The following is a 21,518-nucleotide window of genomic DNA, read 5'->3' on the forward strand; positions in this document are numbered from 1 at the left end:
GGCACAGCAGTGGGAGGAAGAGGAATGATAAGGAGGCAGAGCAGGGGGAGGGAGTTTAAATGGTGAGGAGGCACAGCAGTGGGCGGAGGGGTGATGAATGATGAATGATGAGGCACAGCAGTGGGAGGGTGAAAAATGATAAGGAGGCCAAGGCACAGCAGTTTTGGGGGTGATGAGGGATGAGGAGGCTGAGGCACAGCAGTTGTGGCGGGTGATAAATTATAAGGAGGCCAAGCCACAGCAGTTGTGGCAGGTGATGAAGGATAATGGGGCTGAGGCACAGCAGTTGGGGTTGGGGGGGATGATAGTTCTTCTTTATATGGCTAAAAAATAATACTGCGCAGGGGACGGTGTTATGTTGGTACAGAAGGGGTGTGGATTGAAATTGCAAAGGGGGGGATTGGCAATGGATGGCACTGGATTCTAACAAGTCTAACACGTTTGTCCCGCAGATACTGAAGAGAGGAAGTTTTGGCTGGAAAAATACATCATGGCAGTCTGAGCCGGATGAAGAAGAAAAGGAAAGAGGACGCTGCTGATCAGAAAAGATTGTGAGTGCCTAAATGTAATAGGTGATTGTAATATAAGTGATTGTAATCACTTATATGGTATACAGATCTGTATACAGCTTGTATATACGTCTATATAGTTCTGTATATAATGACTTATATGGTATACAGATCTGTATACAGCTGGTATATGCCTCTATATAGTCCTGTATATAATCACTTACATGGTATACAGAACCTGTATACAGCTGGCATATACCTCTATATGGTCACTGAATGGGAGGGGGGGTTAGTTGGGGAATCTTGGTTTGTATATAGTGGATTTTATTTAATAACAGTATAGTGGACTTATCCAGTCACTAGTCGCTTTGTGGTGTAATGGTCCTTGTGTTGCAGTATTATTTGTCCCTTATATAGGTGTATTATTTATATTGGTATACCGGTATTATTGGTATTGTTGGTCTAAGTATGGCCGATTTGGACAGGTTACAATAACATAAGGTAATATTTGCTCCTTAGTGGTATCAGTTGGTAACTGAATACAGTAGTTAGGTATACAGTAATATCATGTGTAAAAAAAATAAACTGTCATACATATGTTAACTGAATATATATATATATATATATATGTATTTTTTTGGGGGGGGGGGGGGGGTCGGTAGCATTTCATTCTTGGCTCGGGGCGGGAAATATGAAATTACATTGCCACACTTTCATATTTCTATGAGCCGCCCGGCTCTCCTCCACAGCCACCCACCTGCCTCAGCCACCTGCCCACTAGCTGGCTCAACTACAACTCTCAGCATGTCCTCACTGTAAGGGCATGCTGGGAGTTGTAGTCGGGGGGCACCGAAATGGGTCTTCGCTTGTGTAGGCAGAAATCCTTGCACTGACCCTGCTTATGGTAATGGCCCTACTAGCGTCTATCAGCAGGTTAAAATGCCCTAAACCAATGTTTTCCAAATAATGTGACTCCAGCTGTTGCAATACATTTTATCCCCCCACCCGAAACACATACCGATGTCCATTCCGTCCTAAGGCAGCAGCGGGAGGCGGGGCCGGCCGGCGTGTGAGGCCTAGGAGCCAATACGCTCTCATCGCTCGCTCCCGTCTGTCTGATTGACAGGCAGGGAGCAGGCGCAGCCTGAATGAATTCGGACCGATTGCCCGGCCGGCATCGGTCTGAATTCAGGAGTGACGTCACGCCAGGCTGCAGCCGGCCACTAGGAGGGAGATCCCTAGTGGCCGGTTTTCAACATTAAAATAAAGTGTTTTAATTAAAAAAAAAATAATAACTAAAGTATATTAGAAATATGTTGTAGTACATCAGTACTACAACATATAAAAAAAAAAAAGTTCATGACAGTGCCCATTTAACAGAGTGTGCACAGAGCCTTAGAATGAGGTTTCTTTTTTTTTTTCTTATCCTCAGGGCCATGTCTCTTTTAAACCCACCAAAGATCAACAGCGTTCTTGTCCCGACTGTGAAACTACATTACTGGAAGGAGATTTTACTGTGACCTATGATGTTAATAGAGAATCACATGGAAACATACAGGTGAAATTTTGTCTCTAATATGCAGGAGTATTTGACCTTCATATTTCATAATTCATAATGTCAAAAGTACAAGCATGATGAAATAGCACTAAAACAAGAAACAAAGTAAAGAATACAACAGTAACAGGAAAATACTGAGGAAACATTTACACTTAATAGTACTGTCGAAAAGATATGTAAATGGTCTCCTAAAGAACAATAAATAATAACCACAAGCAAACTGGAAAAAAGGGAAGAGTTATTAAAGGCAGCATAACCGCTTCCTGGGCACGTCCCAGAAACATTTATGGCATATCCAGATGGGAATAAAGCTTTGTTTAACTCTAATTGAAAACTACAGTTTCTACAATATACATTGCGTATAATAAGAAATGCCATATACAGACTATATCAGGAGATGCTCTAGTTCACTTAGATAATTTAATTCACATATTACTATTTTGGATGTAATAAAGAATACACATCTTCCAGATAGCTAAAACTGGTCCTATAGAATTATTTCCTTTGGTCAGTGTAATGTCTTACAATACCCACTTTACTTTATATTGATATGAGATAATATGAATTCTCTAACAGTAATCACATATCTTTGTTTTGCATATCTTTAAGGTTGTGAATGGATATTTTGTGCACTTTTTTGCACCTCCCAAGTTGCCTGGAGTTCCAAAGAATGTGGTTTATATCATAGACAGAAGTGGATCAATGATGGGTAAAAAAATTGATCAGGTAAAATATGTTTATTTAGAGTTCATTCCCATTTGACTCCAACCCATTTTCTCTACTTTGTTCATAGTAAAGGCTTTCCCCTTTTTCTGGTAATATAGGTACGTGAGCAACAGGGGATCGGTAAAGTAAATATGACTTCTTCATTACTTTCCACCAGCCTAAGGGTAACTGCTGTTGTTGGTGGATCCACTGACCTGTTGAGGAAGATAGCTTGGGCCGTACCAGGGAGCGGAGTCTAAGGTGCCGTTGGTTTTCACCAGAGCCTGCCACAAAGCCTGATGGACTTGCTGCGGCAGGCGGCACCCAGGTCGCTACCCCTGATACGACTCATTCCCACAGGCAGCCGAGGTATAACGTAGCACAGGTAGAATGAGACTCAGATGTAGTCAGGACAGGCAGGAGGTCAGGACAGGCGGCAATGCAGCAAGGTCAGGTCACGAAGCGGGAGGTCAGAAGGCAGGTGGCACAGGAGCAAAGTCAGGTCACGAAGCAGGAGGTCAGAAGGCAGGTGGCACAGGAGCAAGGTCAGTATACTTAGCAAGGGGTCAGATACACAGCAAGACTAGACACAAAATACGCTTTCTCTTGGCAACTAGGGCACAAATATCCGGCAGCAAGCTGCAGGAAGTGCCAGAACTAAATAGGGCATGATTCTCCAAAGCACCAATTATTGGTGCACTGGCCCTTTAAATTTAGAAGAGTCGGCACGCGCATGCCATAGGAGGCGGGGACATGCGCGCCTACAGGAACGGGCAGGAGAAGAACAGAGCAGGGCTCGCAAGCGAGCGTGCCCCGCACAGGACCGAGGGACATGACCGGAGGAGGCAGAGAAAGGTGAGCGGCAGTCCAGGGTTCGCATGCGGGCGCGTCCCGCAATGCGAAGCACGGCACTGCCAAGGACAGAGCAGGACAGGAGAGAACGCACGCAGCAGGAGACATGACACTAAGCCATTAAAGGGGTATTCTGGGAAAAAACATCTTATCCCCTATCGAAAGGATAGGGGATAAGATGTCTGACCCCCCCCCCCCCCCCCCGCGATCTCCCTGCAGCAGCCCGCATTGTATGCGTAGCTGCATCTAAAGTTTTGGAAACCTCATGCCTTCCGAGATAGGGACATGACGTCATGCCACGCCCCCTCCATTCATGGCTATGGGAGGGGGCGTTGCGGCCGTTACGCCCCCTCCCATAGAAATGAATGGAGGGGGCGTGGTGTGACATCATGTCCCCGTCTTCCGAAACTTTAGACGCAGCTACGTATAGAATTCGGGCTGCTGCAGGGAGATTGTGGGGGTCCCAGCGGCGGGCCCCCCGCGATCAGACATCTTATCCCCTATCCTTTCGATAGGGGATAAGATGTTTTTGCCCGGAATACCCCTTTAAAGAAAAACAGTACAATTTAACTCCGTAGCCCGCTGCTGAAGTGAGCAGCCTACAGATTTGTCGTAAATCACATAGACTTGCTATGGGTCTTCTGGCAAATCTAAATTGCATTGGGCTACAGTGTGGCCGGGAGTCTAAAACTGTCCTGCCACCACATCCAAATTATAGTTACCCTTTAACAAAAAGTATACTGTTGTTTGGCTCTGTTTCTGTACAGAGCACCGGCATACACAGAAGTGTCGACAGTTTTGTGAAATGACAGTTACACTTAAATGGTCTATTCACATGTACAGCATCAAATCTGCACAGAATACTTTACGTGTGAATAGACCCTAAAGAGGTATTCCAGTGATAAAACGTATTCCCTATCCACAGGACGATAGGTGTCTGATCGCTGGTGGTCTTACCTCTGGTACACCCTGTGATTGCAAGAACAGGGATTCAACTCTTCCTGCTAAATGAAGCGATGGGCACATGCTTCATTCATTCACTATGGAGCCGTCAAAGAAGCCAAGCACATAAATGAATGAGTAGCTGGAGGCATGTGCTGACATACCACTCCATTCATCCAGGAGGTCCCTGCTTTCACAATCTGTGGGTTTTCCCAGAGGTAAGACCCTCCATAATCAGAAACTTATCCCCTAGCTTTTGAGGAATAAATTCTATGGCGTTAATTTACCATAAAATGTATCAACCTAGAGTTGAAGCTGTTTAGCTCACCATGATTGGTTTAGACTTGAGCCAATCTTCTCCACCCCCCCCCACCCCCCTTATCTGAAAACATTTTTGTACCTATTTTCAGTCTCTCTGCATCAGAATGTTTCATTTTCTTTTTTTTTATATTTTTATTTCAACAACCATTATACATTCCATATAGAATCACATTTCCATTTTTCTTTATCTATTATCAATATTTCAAAAGAATTATCCTCTTCCCCCCCCCCCCCCCCCCCCGTACAAACAAAAATAGCCGAAAATAAAATTCCTTTAACATGGAGATAAATTTCTAAACAAAAGATTCAGTTATTTAGAGTTTATGAAAAAGTGTAATATTGGTCAGACTTAATAGCAGCATATACCTTCAAGCTGCACCTTCTCATGCATTTTTATAAAGACAATTGGCAAACATTTTACCCAGTGAAAAATGGCAAATATGTATGTTATGTTGCCACCACTAAATTGAGTGACATTCCAGAAAAATGCTGAGTCGCCAACTGCATGTCCGAAGTATAGATGATGTGTTCTCATGGGGTCTTCTTACAGACCACTCCTACAGCTTGTCTAAACACTTAAAAACTTTTTTTTAAAGATAATATCATGCAGAGCAAGTAATGCCGTAAGACCTTTTGTGGAATAAATGTTGTTTATGTATGCATGCTTAAATAATGTATCTGTATTTAGACAAAAGAAGCACTTCTTCAAATCCTGAATGACACTCCACAGCATGATCACTTCAATTTCATTCTGTTTTCCTACAATGGTCAACTTTGGAAAGATTCTTTGTTACAAGCAACACCCGAAAACCTTGAAAAGGCGAGAACATTTGTCAAGAATATTACTACTGATGGCGGTAAATTGTTTTATATAAAATTATTAACAGCAATTTTTTTCTCTAAAATAGAGGTTTAAAACCTGTTACTGAAACCAACAATTATAAAAAATGTGTGGCCACCTTTAGCCAGCTATGGGTACTTACTGTTCATCAGTAAGTCCCTATTTTATATGAAGGTAAACAATCTTGTTTCATATGCATTCTGCATTATTAAAGTTTTCAACCCATAAATGTGTCACATCCCAGGTCGGGATTAGTGCAGACTAGTGCTCACCACAGCCACTGTCTCTATCCACTTTGATAATCCTCCCTAAATGGGTGGGTGATGGTCCCTACAATGGGCTAAGTGCACAGGACATGAAAATTATCAGACAGGCCAGGTCAGCAACACATGGGCAAATACAGTATAAAATCAACAAACAAGGAGCTTACCATGGTCAAGACAGAATTCAGAAGTCAAGAAGGCAACGTAGTACAAAATCACAAACCAAAGGCAGAGTCAGGACAGGCAAATGTTAAAAATAGAGAGTGGTGATAAACAAAGTCAGCAAACAAAGGGATGGTCAGGTCACAGACAAAGGGCAGAATACACAGGTCAGGTCACGGAGAAACAAAGTACAAGAACGCTAGTGAAGTTGGCTAGGCCAGTTGGCTAGGCCAGTCGAGTCAATCTGTGATGCATAGCTCTACAACATGCTGTTATCAGCCCAACAAGTGCAAAATCCTCTGAGCGAAGACCAGAGACAGCGAAGGAGCCCAGGCAGGTATGGATGCAATAAAATGTACTTCCTCTACAGTAGAATTTGGTGCCACATTGAATCCAGTAGCAATCAATAGGTCAGAATGCAGATTTGGATTTCTAACATGGTCATACAAATGTAGTAAAAAAAAAAAGCTACCAATAAAAATGTGAATAAACACCTTAATGGGAACCTGTCACCATCAAAGACATGTAAAATATTATAGACTAGCCTATTTGAATTTCTTTTCTAATATACAGTCATGGCCGTAAATGTTGGCACCCCTGAAATTTTTCTACAAAATGGTGTATTTCTCACAGAAAAGGACTGCAGTAAAGCATGTTTTGCTATACACTTGTTTATTCCCTTTGTGTGTATTGGAACTAAACAAATAAAGGAGGGAAAAAAGCAAATTGGACATAATGTCACAACAAACTACAAAAATGGGCTGGAAATTATTGGCACCCTTTCAAAATTGTGGAAAAATAAGATTGTTTCAAGCATGTGATGTTCCTTTAAACTCACCGGGGACAAGTAGCAGGTGTAGACAATATAAGAGCAAAAAACAGTAAGAACAAAAAAAGGAGACTCCAGCTCACCATAAGCGCCAAAAAGTCAAGGAAATACATCTGCAGGGAGCACGAGAGCAGAATGACGAGCCATATCCTCGGTGAAGTCAATGATCCAAGTAGAAAAGGGATGGGAGGGGGGAACTGCAGCTCCGCAATGGATAAAATGTAACCTTTAATGGTACATATTAAAAATTAGAATTGTCCAAAATTAACAAAAAAGACAGACAGTGCTCAGTGAGTTAAAACCCACATCCACCGACGCGTTTCGGACCGTTAATAGTCCTTAATCATGGTGCTGCATCCTCTCCGGACAACTGCCTTTTATATACTGAATTGTGTGTCAAAGTCACATGACAGACTACGTCACAAATTAGAACACAACTGTTACATAATCACTGCTAATTAGAGTATGGCATACAAATGATTTTTCAAACAGAGCTTTATAATAATCAAAAGCAAAGGTAGACTCAAACTTAATATATGTACGCTAAATCACTTTTGTAGTTCATGCCTTTGGGATACCTCGTATCCAACATGAGTATCCAAAAGGCTTCGCGCTTCATAAGGACACGTGACTAGTCTCCACCTCTTCGTGGTGGATGCACCCTTTCAATACCACACACTTCAATGGAAGACGCATCACCTTGGTTAATCTCGTGGATGTGTTTTGCTAGACCAGATAAAGACCGCAGATTAAAAGTCGCAGCATGTGAACTGTGGAAGTGCTCATAAATACGTCTTTTTATCTTTCTGGTGGTACACCCCACGTATTGCACTTTGCACATCCCACATGTTGCTAAGTAGATAACATGTGTAGTATCAAAATTAATGAAAGTTTTTATGGGATATCTATTTCCATTTACAGTCAACTCTGTTGACTTAGCAACATGCTTGCATAAGTTGCATCTGGTACGTGCACACCTAAAAAAGCCCTTAAGGTGAAGCCAGGTATCCGAAGGCTCATTATTTGATATATCACTCGGTGATAACTGATTGCGTAGCGTACGACCTCTTTTGGCTACAAAGTGAACCCCTTCATATAAAATAGACGTCAATATTTTATCCTCAAACAGAACCAGCAAATGCTTGGATACAATACTCTTAATTGCTTAAAAATCAGTACTGAATTGTGTGGAAAAAGTAACCCTGTTCGTTGTCATGACACCGACAGCTTTTTTGTTTTTTTTGGTCTCCATTAAAAGAGCATCACGATTATTTTTCTTAGCTATGTTTTTTGCTCTGGTTAATGTAACTCTAGAGTAACCTCTGGCTAACAACCTGCCATCAATGTCGGTACACGTCTGTTCAAAAATAGTGTCTGTTGAAGAGGCTCGTCTGGCCCTGATATATTCACCAACAGGTAAATTACGGGTAACATGACTAGGATGGTAACTAGTAGCAAAAAGTATACTGTTCCCTGAGGTGGGTTTTCTATACATTTTCGTGTGTACCGATTTGGCAGGTATGTCGCTTTTCAAATGTACATCCAAAAAATTAATTGAAGGGCCCCCCCCCACTCCAACGTAATCCTTAAATTTAAGTTGTTGTTATTAATGTAACTTAGAGACAAAATAGCCTCTTAATGGGAGTGGGACCATATTAGGAGGAGTTCATCTATATATCGGCCGTACCATTGGATTGCATTAGCAAACGGATCATCGGCCGAATATAGATGAACCTCCTCCCAATAAGCCATAAATAATTTGGCTAAACTAGGGGAAAATTTAGATCCCTTGGGGCATCCTGTAAACTGGATGTAGAAGTCAGTGTCAAAACGAAAAAAAAAATTTTCAAAAGAAAGAGTAGTGCATCCAATAACAAATTAGACAGTGTAGCATCATAATTGCCATATTTTTTAACATGATATTTGACAAAGTCTATTGCTAAATGGTGGGGAATACAAGAATATAGACTTGTCACATCACAAGATAACCATGAATAGCTATCTAAACACTCAAAATTGTCAATAGCTGATAATAAGGCTTTTGTGTCACGGACATAACCTGCAGTACGTGTAACCAAAGGCTGCAACAACATGTCTACCCATGATGCCAGTCTCTCATGCACCGAACCAATCCCTGCCACAATGGGCGTAAAGGTGGATGGAATGCTTGTTTGTGAATTTTTGGGAGTGCATGAAAGACCGGCATCACAGGACATTTAGGACAAAGAAATTCAGCTTACTGTTCACTGAAAATATTCAGAGATACACCATAAGATATCAATGCATTCAGCTCTTTTTTAACCATTTCTGTTGGATCATTGGGAATTCTTCGATAAGTATCAACATCATTCAGCATTTTTAGCACTTGGTCATGGTATAACAGTTTGTCCATTATAACTGTGCCCCCCCCCCCCCTTGTCTGCTCCCCTTATTATAATGTTTGGATTTTTTTCCAGTTGTTTAAGTGCTATTCTTTCAGCACTACTTTAATTATTTACAGGTGGCTTTTTATCTCTATGATAAAGTTCTTTCAAATCTTTTTCTATACGGCTTTGGAAAATATCCATAGACTCAGTTCTTGCATTTACTGGATAGAAATGGGTGTTCGTTGTTTTAAAGTTGTTTTTAGTGTCAGTAACTGGAGTGATGTTAGAAACAAAAGATTCTGCAGACAGATCCACCATCTCGAGCATAGCACATTGATCTGTAAAAGAGCAATGAAGTGGTAGTTGGCTGCCTCCCAATAAATTTAAGCATATTTGAGATGTGTTGTCTCCCATAGCAACATGTTCTTTATCAGAGCTGAAATGGCGCTTAACAGTAAGAAGTCTTACGAAGCGGTTTACGTCCTGCAATGTCCTATATAAATCAAACCTTTGGTCCGGCACAAAATTCAGACCCTTTTCCAGTGCTTTAATTTGATGAAAAGTTAAAACAGTTGCTGAAATATTTATGACTGAAGATGAAATATCATTGGGTATGTTTCCAAAATTACCTTGTGTGTTAATATTTGATAACACATGATCCTCTGATATTTGATGCACCCGACATGGCCGGGCATCTAATGTATAATTCTCTGGATTAGTTAGTGTCTGTTGGCTTGATACCTGGTTCGACGGGTATTTATATTTCCTATGTTTTCGTCCTGCTCTGTGCCCCCTTGTTACGCCGAGCGCTCCGGGTCCCCGCTCCTCCCCGGAGCGCTCGCTACACTTCCCTCACTGCAGCGCCCCGGTCGGTTCCACGGACCCGGGGCGCTGCGTTACTACCTCCGGCCGGGATGCAATTCGCGATGCGGGTAGCGCCCGCTCGCGATGCGCACCCCGGCTCCCGTACCTTACTCGCTCCCCGTCAGTTCTGTCCCGGCGCGCGCGGCCCCGCTCCCTAGGGCGCGCGCGCGCCGGGTCTTTGCGATTTAAAGGGCCACTGCACCGCTGATTGGTGCAGTGGTTCCAATTAGTGGTTACACCTGTGCACTTCCCTATATCACCTCACTTCCCCTTCACTCCCTCGCCGGATCTTGTTGCCCTAGTGCCAGTGAAAGCGTTCCTTGTGTGTTCCTTGCCTGTGATTCCAGACCTTCTGCCGTTGCCCCTGACTACGATCCTTGCTGCCTGCCCCGACCTTCTGCTACGTCCGACCTTGCTTCTGTCTACTCCCTTGTACCGCGCCTATCTTCAGCAGCCAGAGAGGTTGAGCCGTTGCTAGGGGATACGACCTGGTCACTACCGCCGCAGCAAGACCATCCCGCTTTGCGGCGGGCTCTGGTGAAAACCAGTAGTGACTTAGAACCGATCCTCTAGCACGGTCCACGCCAATCCCTCTCTGGCACAGAGGATCCACTACCTGCCAGCCGGCATCGTGACAGTAGATCCGGCCATGGATCCCGCTGAAGTTCCTCTGCCAGTTGTCGCTGACCTCACCACGGTGGTCGCCCAGCAGTCACAACAGATTGCGCAACAAGGCCAACAGCTGTCTCAACTGACTGTTATGCTACAACAGTTACTACCACAGCTCCAGCAATCATCTCCTCCGCCAGCTCCTGTACCTCCTCCGCAGCGAGTGGCCGCTTCTGGAATACGACTATCCTTGCCGGATAAATTTGATGGGGACTCTAAGTTTTGCCGTGGCTTTCTTTCCCAATGTTCATTACACTTGGAGATGATGTCGGACCAGTTCCCCACTGAAAGGTCTAAGGTGGCTTTCGTAGTCAGCCTGCTGTCTGGAAAAGCCCTGGCTTGGGCCACACCGCTCTGGGACCGCAATGACCCCGTCACTGCCTCTGTACACTCCTTCTTCTCGGAAATTCGAAGTGTCTTTGAGGAACCTGCCCGAGCCTCTTCTGCTGAGACTGCCCTGTTGAACCTGGTCCAGGGTAATTCTTCCGTTGGCGAGTATGCCGTACAGTTCCGTACCCTTGCTTCAGAATTATCCTGGAATAATGAGGCACTCTGCGCGACCTTTAAAAAAGGCCTATCCAGCAACATTAAAGATGTTCTGGCCGCACGAGAAATCCCTGCTAACCTACATGAACTCATCCATCTTGCCACTCGCATTGACATGCGTTTTTCCGAACGGCGTCAGGAGCTCCGCCAGGATATGGACTCTGTTCGCACGAGGCGTTTCTTCTCCCCGGCTCCTCTCTCCTCTGGTCCCCTGCAATCTGTTCCTGTGCCTCCCGCCGTGGAGGCTATGCAGGTCGACCGGTCTCGCCTGACACCCCAAGAGAGGACACGACGCCGCATGGAGAATCTCTGCCTGTACTGTGCTAGTACCGAACACTTCCTGAAGGATTGTCCTATCCGTCCTCCCCGCCTGGAAAGACGTCCGCTGACTCCGCACAAAGGTGAGACAGTCCTTGATGTCTACTCTGCTTCTCCACGTCTTACTGTGCCTGTGCGGATGTCTGCCTCTGCCTTCTCCTTCTCTGCTGTGGCCTTCCTGGACTCTGGATCTGCAGGAAATTTCATCTTAGCCTCTCTCGTCAACAGGTTCAACATCCCGGTGACCAGTCTCGCCAGACCCCTCTACATCAATTGTGTAAACAATGAAAGATTGGACTGTACTATACGTTTCCGCACGGAGCCCCTTCTAATGTGCATCGGATCTCATCACGAGAGGATTGAACTGTTGGTCCTCCCCAATTGCACTTCTGAAATCCTTCTTGGACTTCCCTGGCTTCAACTCCATTCCCCAATCCTGGATTGGTCCACTGGGGAGATCAAGAGTTGGGGGCCCTCTTGTTCCAAGGACTGCTTAAAACCGGTTCCCAGTAAACCTTGCCGTGTCCCTGTGCTTCCTCATGTAACCGGTCTCCCTAAGGCCTATATGGACTTTGCGGACGTTTTTTGCAAAAAACAAGCTGAGACTCTACCTCCTCACAGGCCTTATGATTGTCCCATTGACCTCCTCCCGGGCACTACTCCACCCCGGGGCAGAATCTATCCTCTGTCCGTCCCAGAGACTCTTGCCATGTCTGAATACGTCCAAGAAAATTTAAAAAAGGGCTTTATCCGTAAATCCTCCTCTCCTGCCGGAGCCGGATTTTTCTTTGTGTCCAAAAAAGATGGCTCTCTACGTCCTTGCATTGACTACCGCGGTCTTAATAAAATCACGGTTAAGAACCGCTACCCCCTACCCCTCATCTCTGAACTCTTTGATCGTCTCCAAGGTGCCCATATTTTTACCAAACTGGACTTAAGAGGTGCTTATAATCTCATCCGCATCAGAGAGGGGGATGAATGGAAAACGGCATTTAACACCAGAGATGGACACTTTGAGTATCTGGTCATGCCCTTTGGTCTATGCAACGCCCCTGCCGTCTTCCAAGACTTTGTTAATGAAATTTTTCGTGATCTACTATACTCCTGTGTTGTTGTATATCTGGACGATATCCTGATTTTTTCTGCCAATCTTGAAGAACACCGCCAGCATGTCCGTATGGTTCTTCAGAGACTTCGTGATAATCAACTCTATGCCAAAATAGAGAAATGTCTGTTTGAATGCCAATCTCTTCCTTTTCTAGGATACTTGGTCTCTGGCCAGGGACTACAAATGGACCCAGATAAACTCTCTGCCGTCTTAGATTGGCCACGCCCCTCCGGACTCCGTGCCATCCAACGTTTTTTGGGGTTCGCCAATTATTACAGGCAATTTATTCCACATTTTTCTACCATTGTGGCTCCTATTGTGGCTTTAACAAAAAAAAATGCCGATCCCAAGTCTTGGCCTCCTCAAGCGGAAGACGCCTTTAAACGACTCAAGTCTGCCTTTTCTTCGGCTCCCGTGCTCTCCAGACCTGACCCATCTAAACCCTTCCTATTGGAGGTTGATGCCTCCTCAGTGGGAGCTGGAGCTGTCCTTCTACAAAAAAACTCTTCCGGGCATGCTGTTACTTGTGGTTTTTTTTCCAGGACCTTCTCTCCGGCGGAGAGGAACTACTCCATCGGGGATCGAGAGCTTCTAGCCATTAAATTAGCACTTGAGGAATGGAGGCATCTGCTGGAGGGATCAAGATTTCCAGTTATTATTTACACCGATCACAAGAACCTCTCCTACCTCCAGTCTGCCCAACGGCTGAATCCTCGTCAGGCCAGGTGGTCTCTGTTCTTTGCCCGATTTAATTTTGAAATTCACTTTCGGCCTGCTGATAAAAACATTAGGGCCGATGCTCTCTCTCGTTCCTCAGATGCCTCTGAAATTGAACTCTCTCCTCAACACATCATTCCTCCTGACTGCCTGATTTCCACTTCTCCAGCCTCCATCAGGCAAACTCCTCCAGGAAAGACCTTTGTTTCTCCACGCCAACGCCTTGGGATCCTCAAATGGGGTCACTCCTCCCATCTCGCAGGTCATGCGGGCATCAAGAAATCTGTGCAACTCATCTCTCGCTTCTATTGGTGGCCGACTCTAGAGACTGATGTGGTGGACTTTGTGCGAGCCTGCACTATCTGTGCCCGGGATAAGACTCCTCGCCAGAAGCCCGCTGGTTTTCTTCATCCTCTACCTGTCCCCGAACAACCTTGGTCTCTGATTGGTATGGATTTTATTACTGACTTACCCCCATCCCATGGCAACACTGTTATTTGGGTGGTCGTTGATCGATTCTCCAAAATGGCACATTTCATCCCTCTTCCTGGTCTTCCTTCAGCGCCTCAGTTGGCTAAACAATTTTTTGTACACATTTTTCGTCTTCACGGGTTGCCTACACAGATCGTCTCGGATAGAGGCGTCCAATTTGTGTCTAAATTCTGGAGGGCTCTCTGTAAACAACTCAAGATTAAATTAAATTTTTCTTCTGCATACCATCCTCAATCCAATGGACAAGTAGAGAGAATTAACCAGATCTTGGGTGACTATTTACGACATTTTGTTTCCTCCCGCCAGGATGACTGGGCAGATCTTCTACCTTGGGCCGAATTCTCGTATAATTTCAGAATCTCTGAATCTTCCTCCAAATCTCCGTTTTTCGTGGTGTACGGCCGTCACCCTCTTCCCCCCCTCCCTACCCCCTTGCCCTCTGGTCTGCCCGCTGTGGATGAAATTTCTCGTGATCTTTCCACCATATGGAAAGAGACCCAAAATTCTCTCTTACAGGCTTCTTCTCGCATGAAGAGATTCGCAGATAAGAAAAGAAGAGCTCCTCCCATTTTTTCCCCTGGAGACAAGGTATGGCTCTCCGCTAAATATGTCCGTTTCCGTGTCCCGAGCTATAAGTTGGGACCACGCTATCTTGGTCCTTTTAAAGTTTTGTGTCAAATTAATTCTGTCTCTTACAAACTTCTTCTTCCTCCTTCTCTTCGTATCCCTAATGCCTTTCACGTCTCTCTTCTTAAACCTCTCATCCTCAACCGTTTTTCTCCTAAATCTGTTCCTCCCACTCCTGTTTCCGGCTCCTCGGACATCTTCTCTGTCAAAGAGATTTTGGCCTCTAAAAAGGTCAGGGGAAGAACTTTTTTTTTAGTGGATTGGGAGGGTTGTGGTCCAGAAGAGAGGTCCTGGGAACCTGAGGACAATATCCTGGACAAAAGTCTGATCCTCAGGTTCTCAGGCCCCAAGAAGAGGGGGAGACCCAAGGGGGGGGGTACTGTTACGCCGAGCGCTCCGGGTCCCCGCTCCTCCCCGGAGCGCTCGCTACACTTCCCTCACTGCAGCGCCCCGGTCGGTTCCACGGACCCGGGGCGCTGCGTTACTACCTCCGGCCGGGATGCAATTCGCGATGCGGGTAGCGCCCGCTCGCGATGCGCACCCCGGCTCCCGTACCTTACTCGCTCCCCGTCAGTTCTGTCCCGGCGCGCGCGGCCCCGCTCCCTAGGGCGCGCGCGCGCCGGGTCTTTGCGATTTAAAGGGCCACTGCACCGCTGATTGGTGCAGTGGTTCCAATTAGTGGTTACACCTGTGCACTTCCCTATATCACCTCACTTCCCCTTCACTCCCTCGCCGGATCTTGTTGCCCTAGTGCCAGTGAAAGCGTTCCTTGTGTGTTCCTTGCCTGTGATTCCAGACCTTCTGCCGTTGCCCCTGACTACGATCCTTGCTGCCTGCCCCGACCTTCTGCTACGTCCGACCTTGCTTCTGTCTACTCCCTTGTACCGCGCCTATCTTCAGCAGCCAGAGAGGTTGAGCCGTTGCTAGGGGATACGACCTGGTCACTACCGCCGCAGCAAGACCATCCCGCTTTGCGGCGGGCTCTGGTGAAAACCAGTAGTGACTTAGAACCGATCCTCTAGCACGGTCCACGCCAATCCCTCTCTGGCACAGAGGATCCACTACCTGCCAGCCGGCATCGTGACACCCCTGCGTTTGGTTTGTATTTGTTTTTCTTTTTTACCGACTTTGCTGTGGGGCCATTCCCGTTTTTTGACACATTCACAGAAGTAGATGTGCTGTGTGACGATTCTTCCTCCGATATATCTGTACAATTGTCGGTGGTATCTATGTCTGACGAACTAAAGTTTACACTCTTCCTTTGTGACTTCTGGTCATTATGATTAGTATTCTTCTTTAATATTGACCGGGGTTGTCTGTTTGGGAAACGCCCTTGCCAGGTGTACACCGAGTTCGTGGCATAGTCACGGAGATCCCTGTTGAATTTGGTCTTTTTAACATTAGTTATTGCCTCCTCAAGTTCTTGCAAATGTTTATTCATGGTTGTTTGTAAATCCGTCATGTCTGAATGAGTTTTATATTTGTCCAATGACTGTGTAAGATCACTTATATTAGTTTCAATTTCTTTTAGTTTTTTTGTTCACACTTTTTTTTTTTTTATTTCAAATTACAAAATTACAATAATGCATTTCAAAATTCGCTTTACACAATATAAATAATCCCACCCTCACCCCTATCCCCCCACCCACTACCAGCTAGGATGCCTCATCCCATTTCTTCCACTCATTTTCAACTTTTTGACCTTTCTTTTTTCCCTGATAGTAAATAGCTTCAAATCTTCTAATTTGTTGAACTTCCCTCTGCCACTCAACCCAACATGGGCCCTGGGGAGCAAACCATCTCCTAAGAATAATTATTCTAGCTAATCCGAAAGCTTTTATCAGAAAACTGTTCTTACACTGCACCCTAAGTCCTATCCCTAGAATGGCAGTTTTAATATCAAAGCTTATCTTAGTACCCAATTTCGTTTCTACCATCTTGTATACCCCTGTCCAAAAAGAAAGCAGTTTTGGGCAGCTCCACACCATGTGTGACAAATCCGCACCTTCCATATTACATTTCGGACATTTAGAGTCAAGTCTTTTTCCTATCTTATACAAGAACCCCGGCGTATATGGGATCCTATGTATCAGCTTTATCATAGAGGTTTTATGGTTCATGTTGAGAGATGATTGGGAAATATTTATAAATACTTCCCTCCATTCTTCCCCATCGATCTGACCTACTACTTGCTTCCATTTATCATTACTCTTTGGAGGAAATTTTTCAACGGAAAATCTAACTAGGCCCTTATATAAGTTACCTAATACCTTTGTCGAGGAGGACCGAAGCCCAAACATGTAGTCAATTAACTCATGTCTATTTATTGCCCATCTAGGGTTGTTCTTCTCCTTCTCTAAAGCGCTTTTGATTTGTAAGTATGAAAAGTAATCGCTCTGACTAATACTAAATTCCCTATTAAATGTTTTCCACTCTTTTAATGTGCTTTCTATCACAAAATCTTTAACTCTAATAACCCCGTTTCTTTCCCAGTTAACATATTCCTTTAGTTTCAACATTTCTGGAAAATTTCCATTACCCCACATTAGTGTGTAGTGCATACTACCCTTAATCCCTAATAAACGTCTCGTGAATCTCCATACTTTATTAAACATATTACAGGTGGGGATTTTTCCCCTGTGCATACATCTTCCCCCTTCAATTAACTCCAAAGTGCTATCCCCCCTAATACCTAATTTAGAAAAAAAAAATTTTAAAACATCATCTTCCTTTATCATGTATTCAATTTGTGCCGCTATATAATACAGTTGCATATTTGGTATACCCAAACCACCACTACTCAAGGGAGGACTCAGAAATGTGTGTTTCATCCGTGTTTGTTTCCCATCCCATAAAAAATCATTAATCTCACTCTGTATTTTATTAAAATGGTGTTCCCCTAACCAAACTGGTGCTGCTCTAATCACATGCAAAACCATAGGGAAAATAATTGTCTTTATCAGAGTAGTTCTTTCAGCGATATTCATACGCAACTTTTTCCATATTTGAATTTTATTTCTTACTTTCTGTCTCAATGGAGTAATACTCAACTGGGCAAACTCTTCTATATTTCTCGAAATCTTAATTCCTAGGTATTCCAGGGCCTCGTTTTCCTGCAAAACATGTATCACTCCCTGGCAGCCCTGGCTATCACCTGACAACATTAATAATCCAGATTTATTCCAGTTCATCTGAAAGCCAGAATATTTACCAAAATCCTTTATCAAATCAATAATACTAACAAGCTTTTTTCCTGGATCTGTGACAAACAATACAACATCGTCTGCATAAAGCAGTATTTTCTCCTCCTCTCCCTCGACACCAAACCCATCAAACAAGCTGGAAGATCTAATCAACTGCGCAAGTGGTTCAATGAAGAGGGAGAACAGGAGCGGTGATAGAGGGCATCCCTGCCTAGTTCCTCTCTGCAGCGTCACTACCTCCCGGGAAATAATATTATTAATATTAACTTTGGCTTTGGGGGATCTATATAGGGCCCTAAGCCCCTGTAAGAAGCCTTCTCCAAGATTCATATGTTCTATTATTTTAACCCCTTAACGACGCAGGACATATATTTACGTCCTGCGCCGGCTCCCGCGATATGAAGCGGGATCGCGACGCGATCCCGCATCATATCGCGTCGGTCCCGGCGCTAATCAACGGCCGGAACCCGCGGCTAATACCACACATTGCCGATCGCGGCGATGTGCGGTATTAACCCTTTAGAAGCGGCGGTCAAAGCTGACCGCCGCTTCTAAAGTGAAACTGAAAGTATCCCGGCTGCTCAGTCGGGCTGTTCGGAACCGCCGCGGTGAAATCGCGGCATCCCGAACAGCTGATCGGACACCGGGAGGGCTCTTACCTGCCTCCTCGGTGTCCGATCGACGAATGACTGCTCCGTGCCTGAGATCCAGGCAGGAACAGTCAAGCGTCAATAATGCTGATCACATGCGTGTTAATACACGCCTGTGATCAGGATGAGCGATCAGTGTGTGCAGTGTTATAGGTCCCTATGGGACCTATAACACTGCAAAAAAAAAGTTTAAAAAAAGTGTTAATAAAGGTCATTTAACCCCTTCCCTAATAAAAGTTTGAATCACCCCCCTTTTCCCATAAAAAAAATAAAACAGTGTAAAAAAATAAATAAAGAAACATATGTGGTATCGCCGCGTGCGTAAATGTCCGAACTATAAAAATATATCATTAATTAAGCCGTACGGTCAATGGCGTACGCGCAAAAAAATTCCAAAGTCCAAAAAAGCGTATTTTGGTCACTTTTTATAACATTAAAAAATGAATAAAAAGTGATCAAAAAGTCCGATCAAAACAAAAATCATACCGATAAAAACTTCAGATCAAGTTATAGGGGTCAGAAGATGACATTTTTAAACATATAAATTTTCCTGCATGTAGTTATGATTTTTTCCAGAAGTGCGACAAAATCAAACCTATATAAGTAGGGTATCATTTTAACCGTATGGACCTACAGAATAATGATAAGGTGTAATAATGATAAGGTGTAATTTTTACCGAAATATGCTCCCAAAAGTTACAAAATGGGTTTTTTTTTCGATTTTGTCGCACAATGATTTTTTTTTCCGTTTCGCCGTGCATTTTTGGGTAAAATGACTAATGTCACTGCAAAGTAGAATTGGCGACACAAAAAATAAGCCATAATATGGATTTTTAGGTGGAAAATTGAAAGGGTTATGATTTTTAAAAGGTAAGGAGGAAAAAACGAAAGTGCAAAAACGGAAAAACCCTGAGTCCTTAAGGGGTTGAAGAGGAAGCCCCACTCCACCCTGTCAAACGCTTTTTGAGCGTCAAGAGACAGGATTGAGTGGGAGCCCCCCTCACCCCTTGCCTGCATATTAAGAAAAACTCTTCTAATATTGTTATAGATATTTCTTCCCTGCATAAATCCTTTCTGTTCCTTCCCTATTAGCTTATCCATCACTCGTTGCAAGCGCCTGGCCTAAATTTTAGCTAGTATTTTCTGGTCTGTGTTTAGGAGTGAAATTGGCCTAAAATCATCCATTACGCCACTTTCCCTACCTTTCTTAGGAATCAATACAATGATGGCTTCAGCCATAGTTGGGGATAACTCCCCCCTACTCAAGGATTCATTATAAACCTCTAAAAGGTATGGCAGTAGCACACCCCCAAAACATTTATAAACTTCAAAGACCAGACCATCCGAGCCCGGGGCGGAGTTATGTACAAAGGACTTTAGGGCAGCTTCCATTTCTCCTATACTAATCTCTTCCCCCATTTTCACCTTTTCTTCCTCGCTGATACTAGGGAGCCCTATTTTCTTCAAAAAAAATTTCAATTTCATCATCTGACACAAAGCTTTCCCTCGAGTATAAATCCTGGTAAAATTGGGTTGCCACACTTGTTATTTCCTCCTGTTTAGTACATTCCCTACCCTCTTTATTTTTTATCCCAATAATAGTTTTTTTTCCCTTTCTGATTAATAATTCCCATAAGTGTTTTGTTTGGTTTACCTGTTTCAACATATTGTCTCTGTTTCCTGAAAAAAATAGCGTGTTGAGCCTTCTCTAGGGCAATTTTACTGTTCAGGTCTTGCAGCTTTTTAAGATGATCCCAGTTCTCCGAGTTAGGATTAATACCATATGTATTTTCGGCTGCCACTATTTTCCCAATTATCGCGTTTTCCTTCTCCTTACATTTCCTTTTAAACCTGGCGATATTCCTAATGAGAAGCCCCCTCAAGAAAGCTTTTAGTGTATCCCATACTATCAGAGTATCAGCTGTGCTTTTGTTTATTTCCCAAAATTCTCTAATTTCGGAGCTTACCCCCTTTGTTACATCCTCAATTTTTAACCAGTGGGGATTTATATACATACTCCTAGAGGCTTCTTGTGTCTTCCTCTCCTTTTTAATATAACAGACTAACATTGTGTGATCTGACACACACCCAGGCTCATACACTATTTTATGAGTAAAAATTAGACCTGCATTATTAACAAGGACATGATCAATTCTGGAGGCTGTTTTGTGAGTGGCATTATAACAAGAGAATTTCTTCTTATACGGGTATAACTTTCGCCAAGCATCCTCCCATCCCACCTCCTGACACCAGCTATAAAGCAGAGTATTATTATTTCCCAAATTTCTACCCTGCCAGTCAAGATCCTTATTCATGATGCCATTCATATCACCCATTACCCAAAGGTCAGTAAACTCTTTATCCATTTGAAAATCCATTAAGACTTGAAATACTTTTGTTGAAAAGGGAGGGGGGATGTATGTAAATGCTAAGATAGATAACCTACCCTCCCATTTAACATAGAGAAATACAAATCTACCTCTATGATCGATTAGAGAGTTTAACACTTGCATGTTTACAGCCTTATGGATTAAGACTGAGACCCCTGAGGAATATTCTGAAAAAGTAGAATGGAAAGCTTCCTTTATCCAGCCCTTACTTAGGATATTCAGCGAATCCTTAGTCAGGTGGGTCTCTGGGAGATGCTTGTTTATTCTATCGAATATTGCTACCCGTTTACTCCTGTTTTCTAACCCTCTCACATTCCATATTAATATTTTATTACTGTTATTCTTAGATATAAACATTTTTCAGTTCTTTTTTCCGGAACCGACAGGCTCCACTTCTCGCTATGGGGTGCATCCCAGCTGGTAGTGCCTCAGCCCTCCCCAACCCTCTTCCCCAACCCTCCCCCCAACCTCCCATCCTCCCCTCAACCCCCCCCCCCCTCTGTTGACTCGTGATACCCACGAATCTCTAAACTGCACTATGCCCCCTCCCTCCGGACCCCCCCTCCACCACCTTCTACATAATTTC

At 44.0% G+C, this 21,518-nt stretch overlaps 1 protein-coding gene across 6 annotated transcripts in view; it reads left to right on the forward strand.

The window, feature by feature from the left end:
- The window catches only part of LOC130275782 (inter-alpha-trypsin inhibitor heavy chain H3-like), a 115,822-nt gene that overhangs the window by 41,793 nt on the left and 52,511 nt on the right, over positions 1-21,518 (forward strand). For all 6 annotated transcript variants that reach the window (XR_008844899.1, XM_056524185.1, XM_056524182.1 and 3 more), the window contains 3 exons: positions 1,942-2,067; positions 2,677-2,793; positions 5,576-5,744. Coding sequence is in view for 5 of the 6 variants with exons in the window: in XM_056524185.1 (XP_056380160.1) it covers positions 1,942-2,067; positions 2,677-2,793; positions 5,576-5,744 (412 nt within the window). In the remaining variant the exon portion in view is untranslated. The remainder of the gene's footprint in view (positions 1-1,941; positions 2,068-2,676; positions 2,794-5,575; positions 5,745-21,518) is intronic.

Source organism: Hyla sarda, chromosome 6 (genome assembly GCF_029499605.1).
Source record: "Hyla sarda isolate aHylSar1 chromosome 6, aHylSar1.hap1, whole genome shotgun sequence".
Taxonomy (NCBI): Eukaryota; Metazoa; Chordata; class Amphibia; order Anura; family Hylidae; genus Hyla; species Hyla sarda.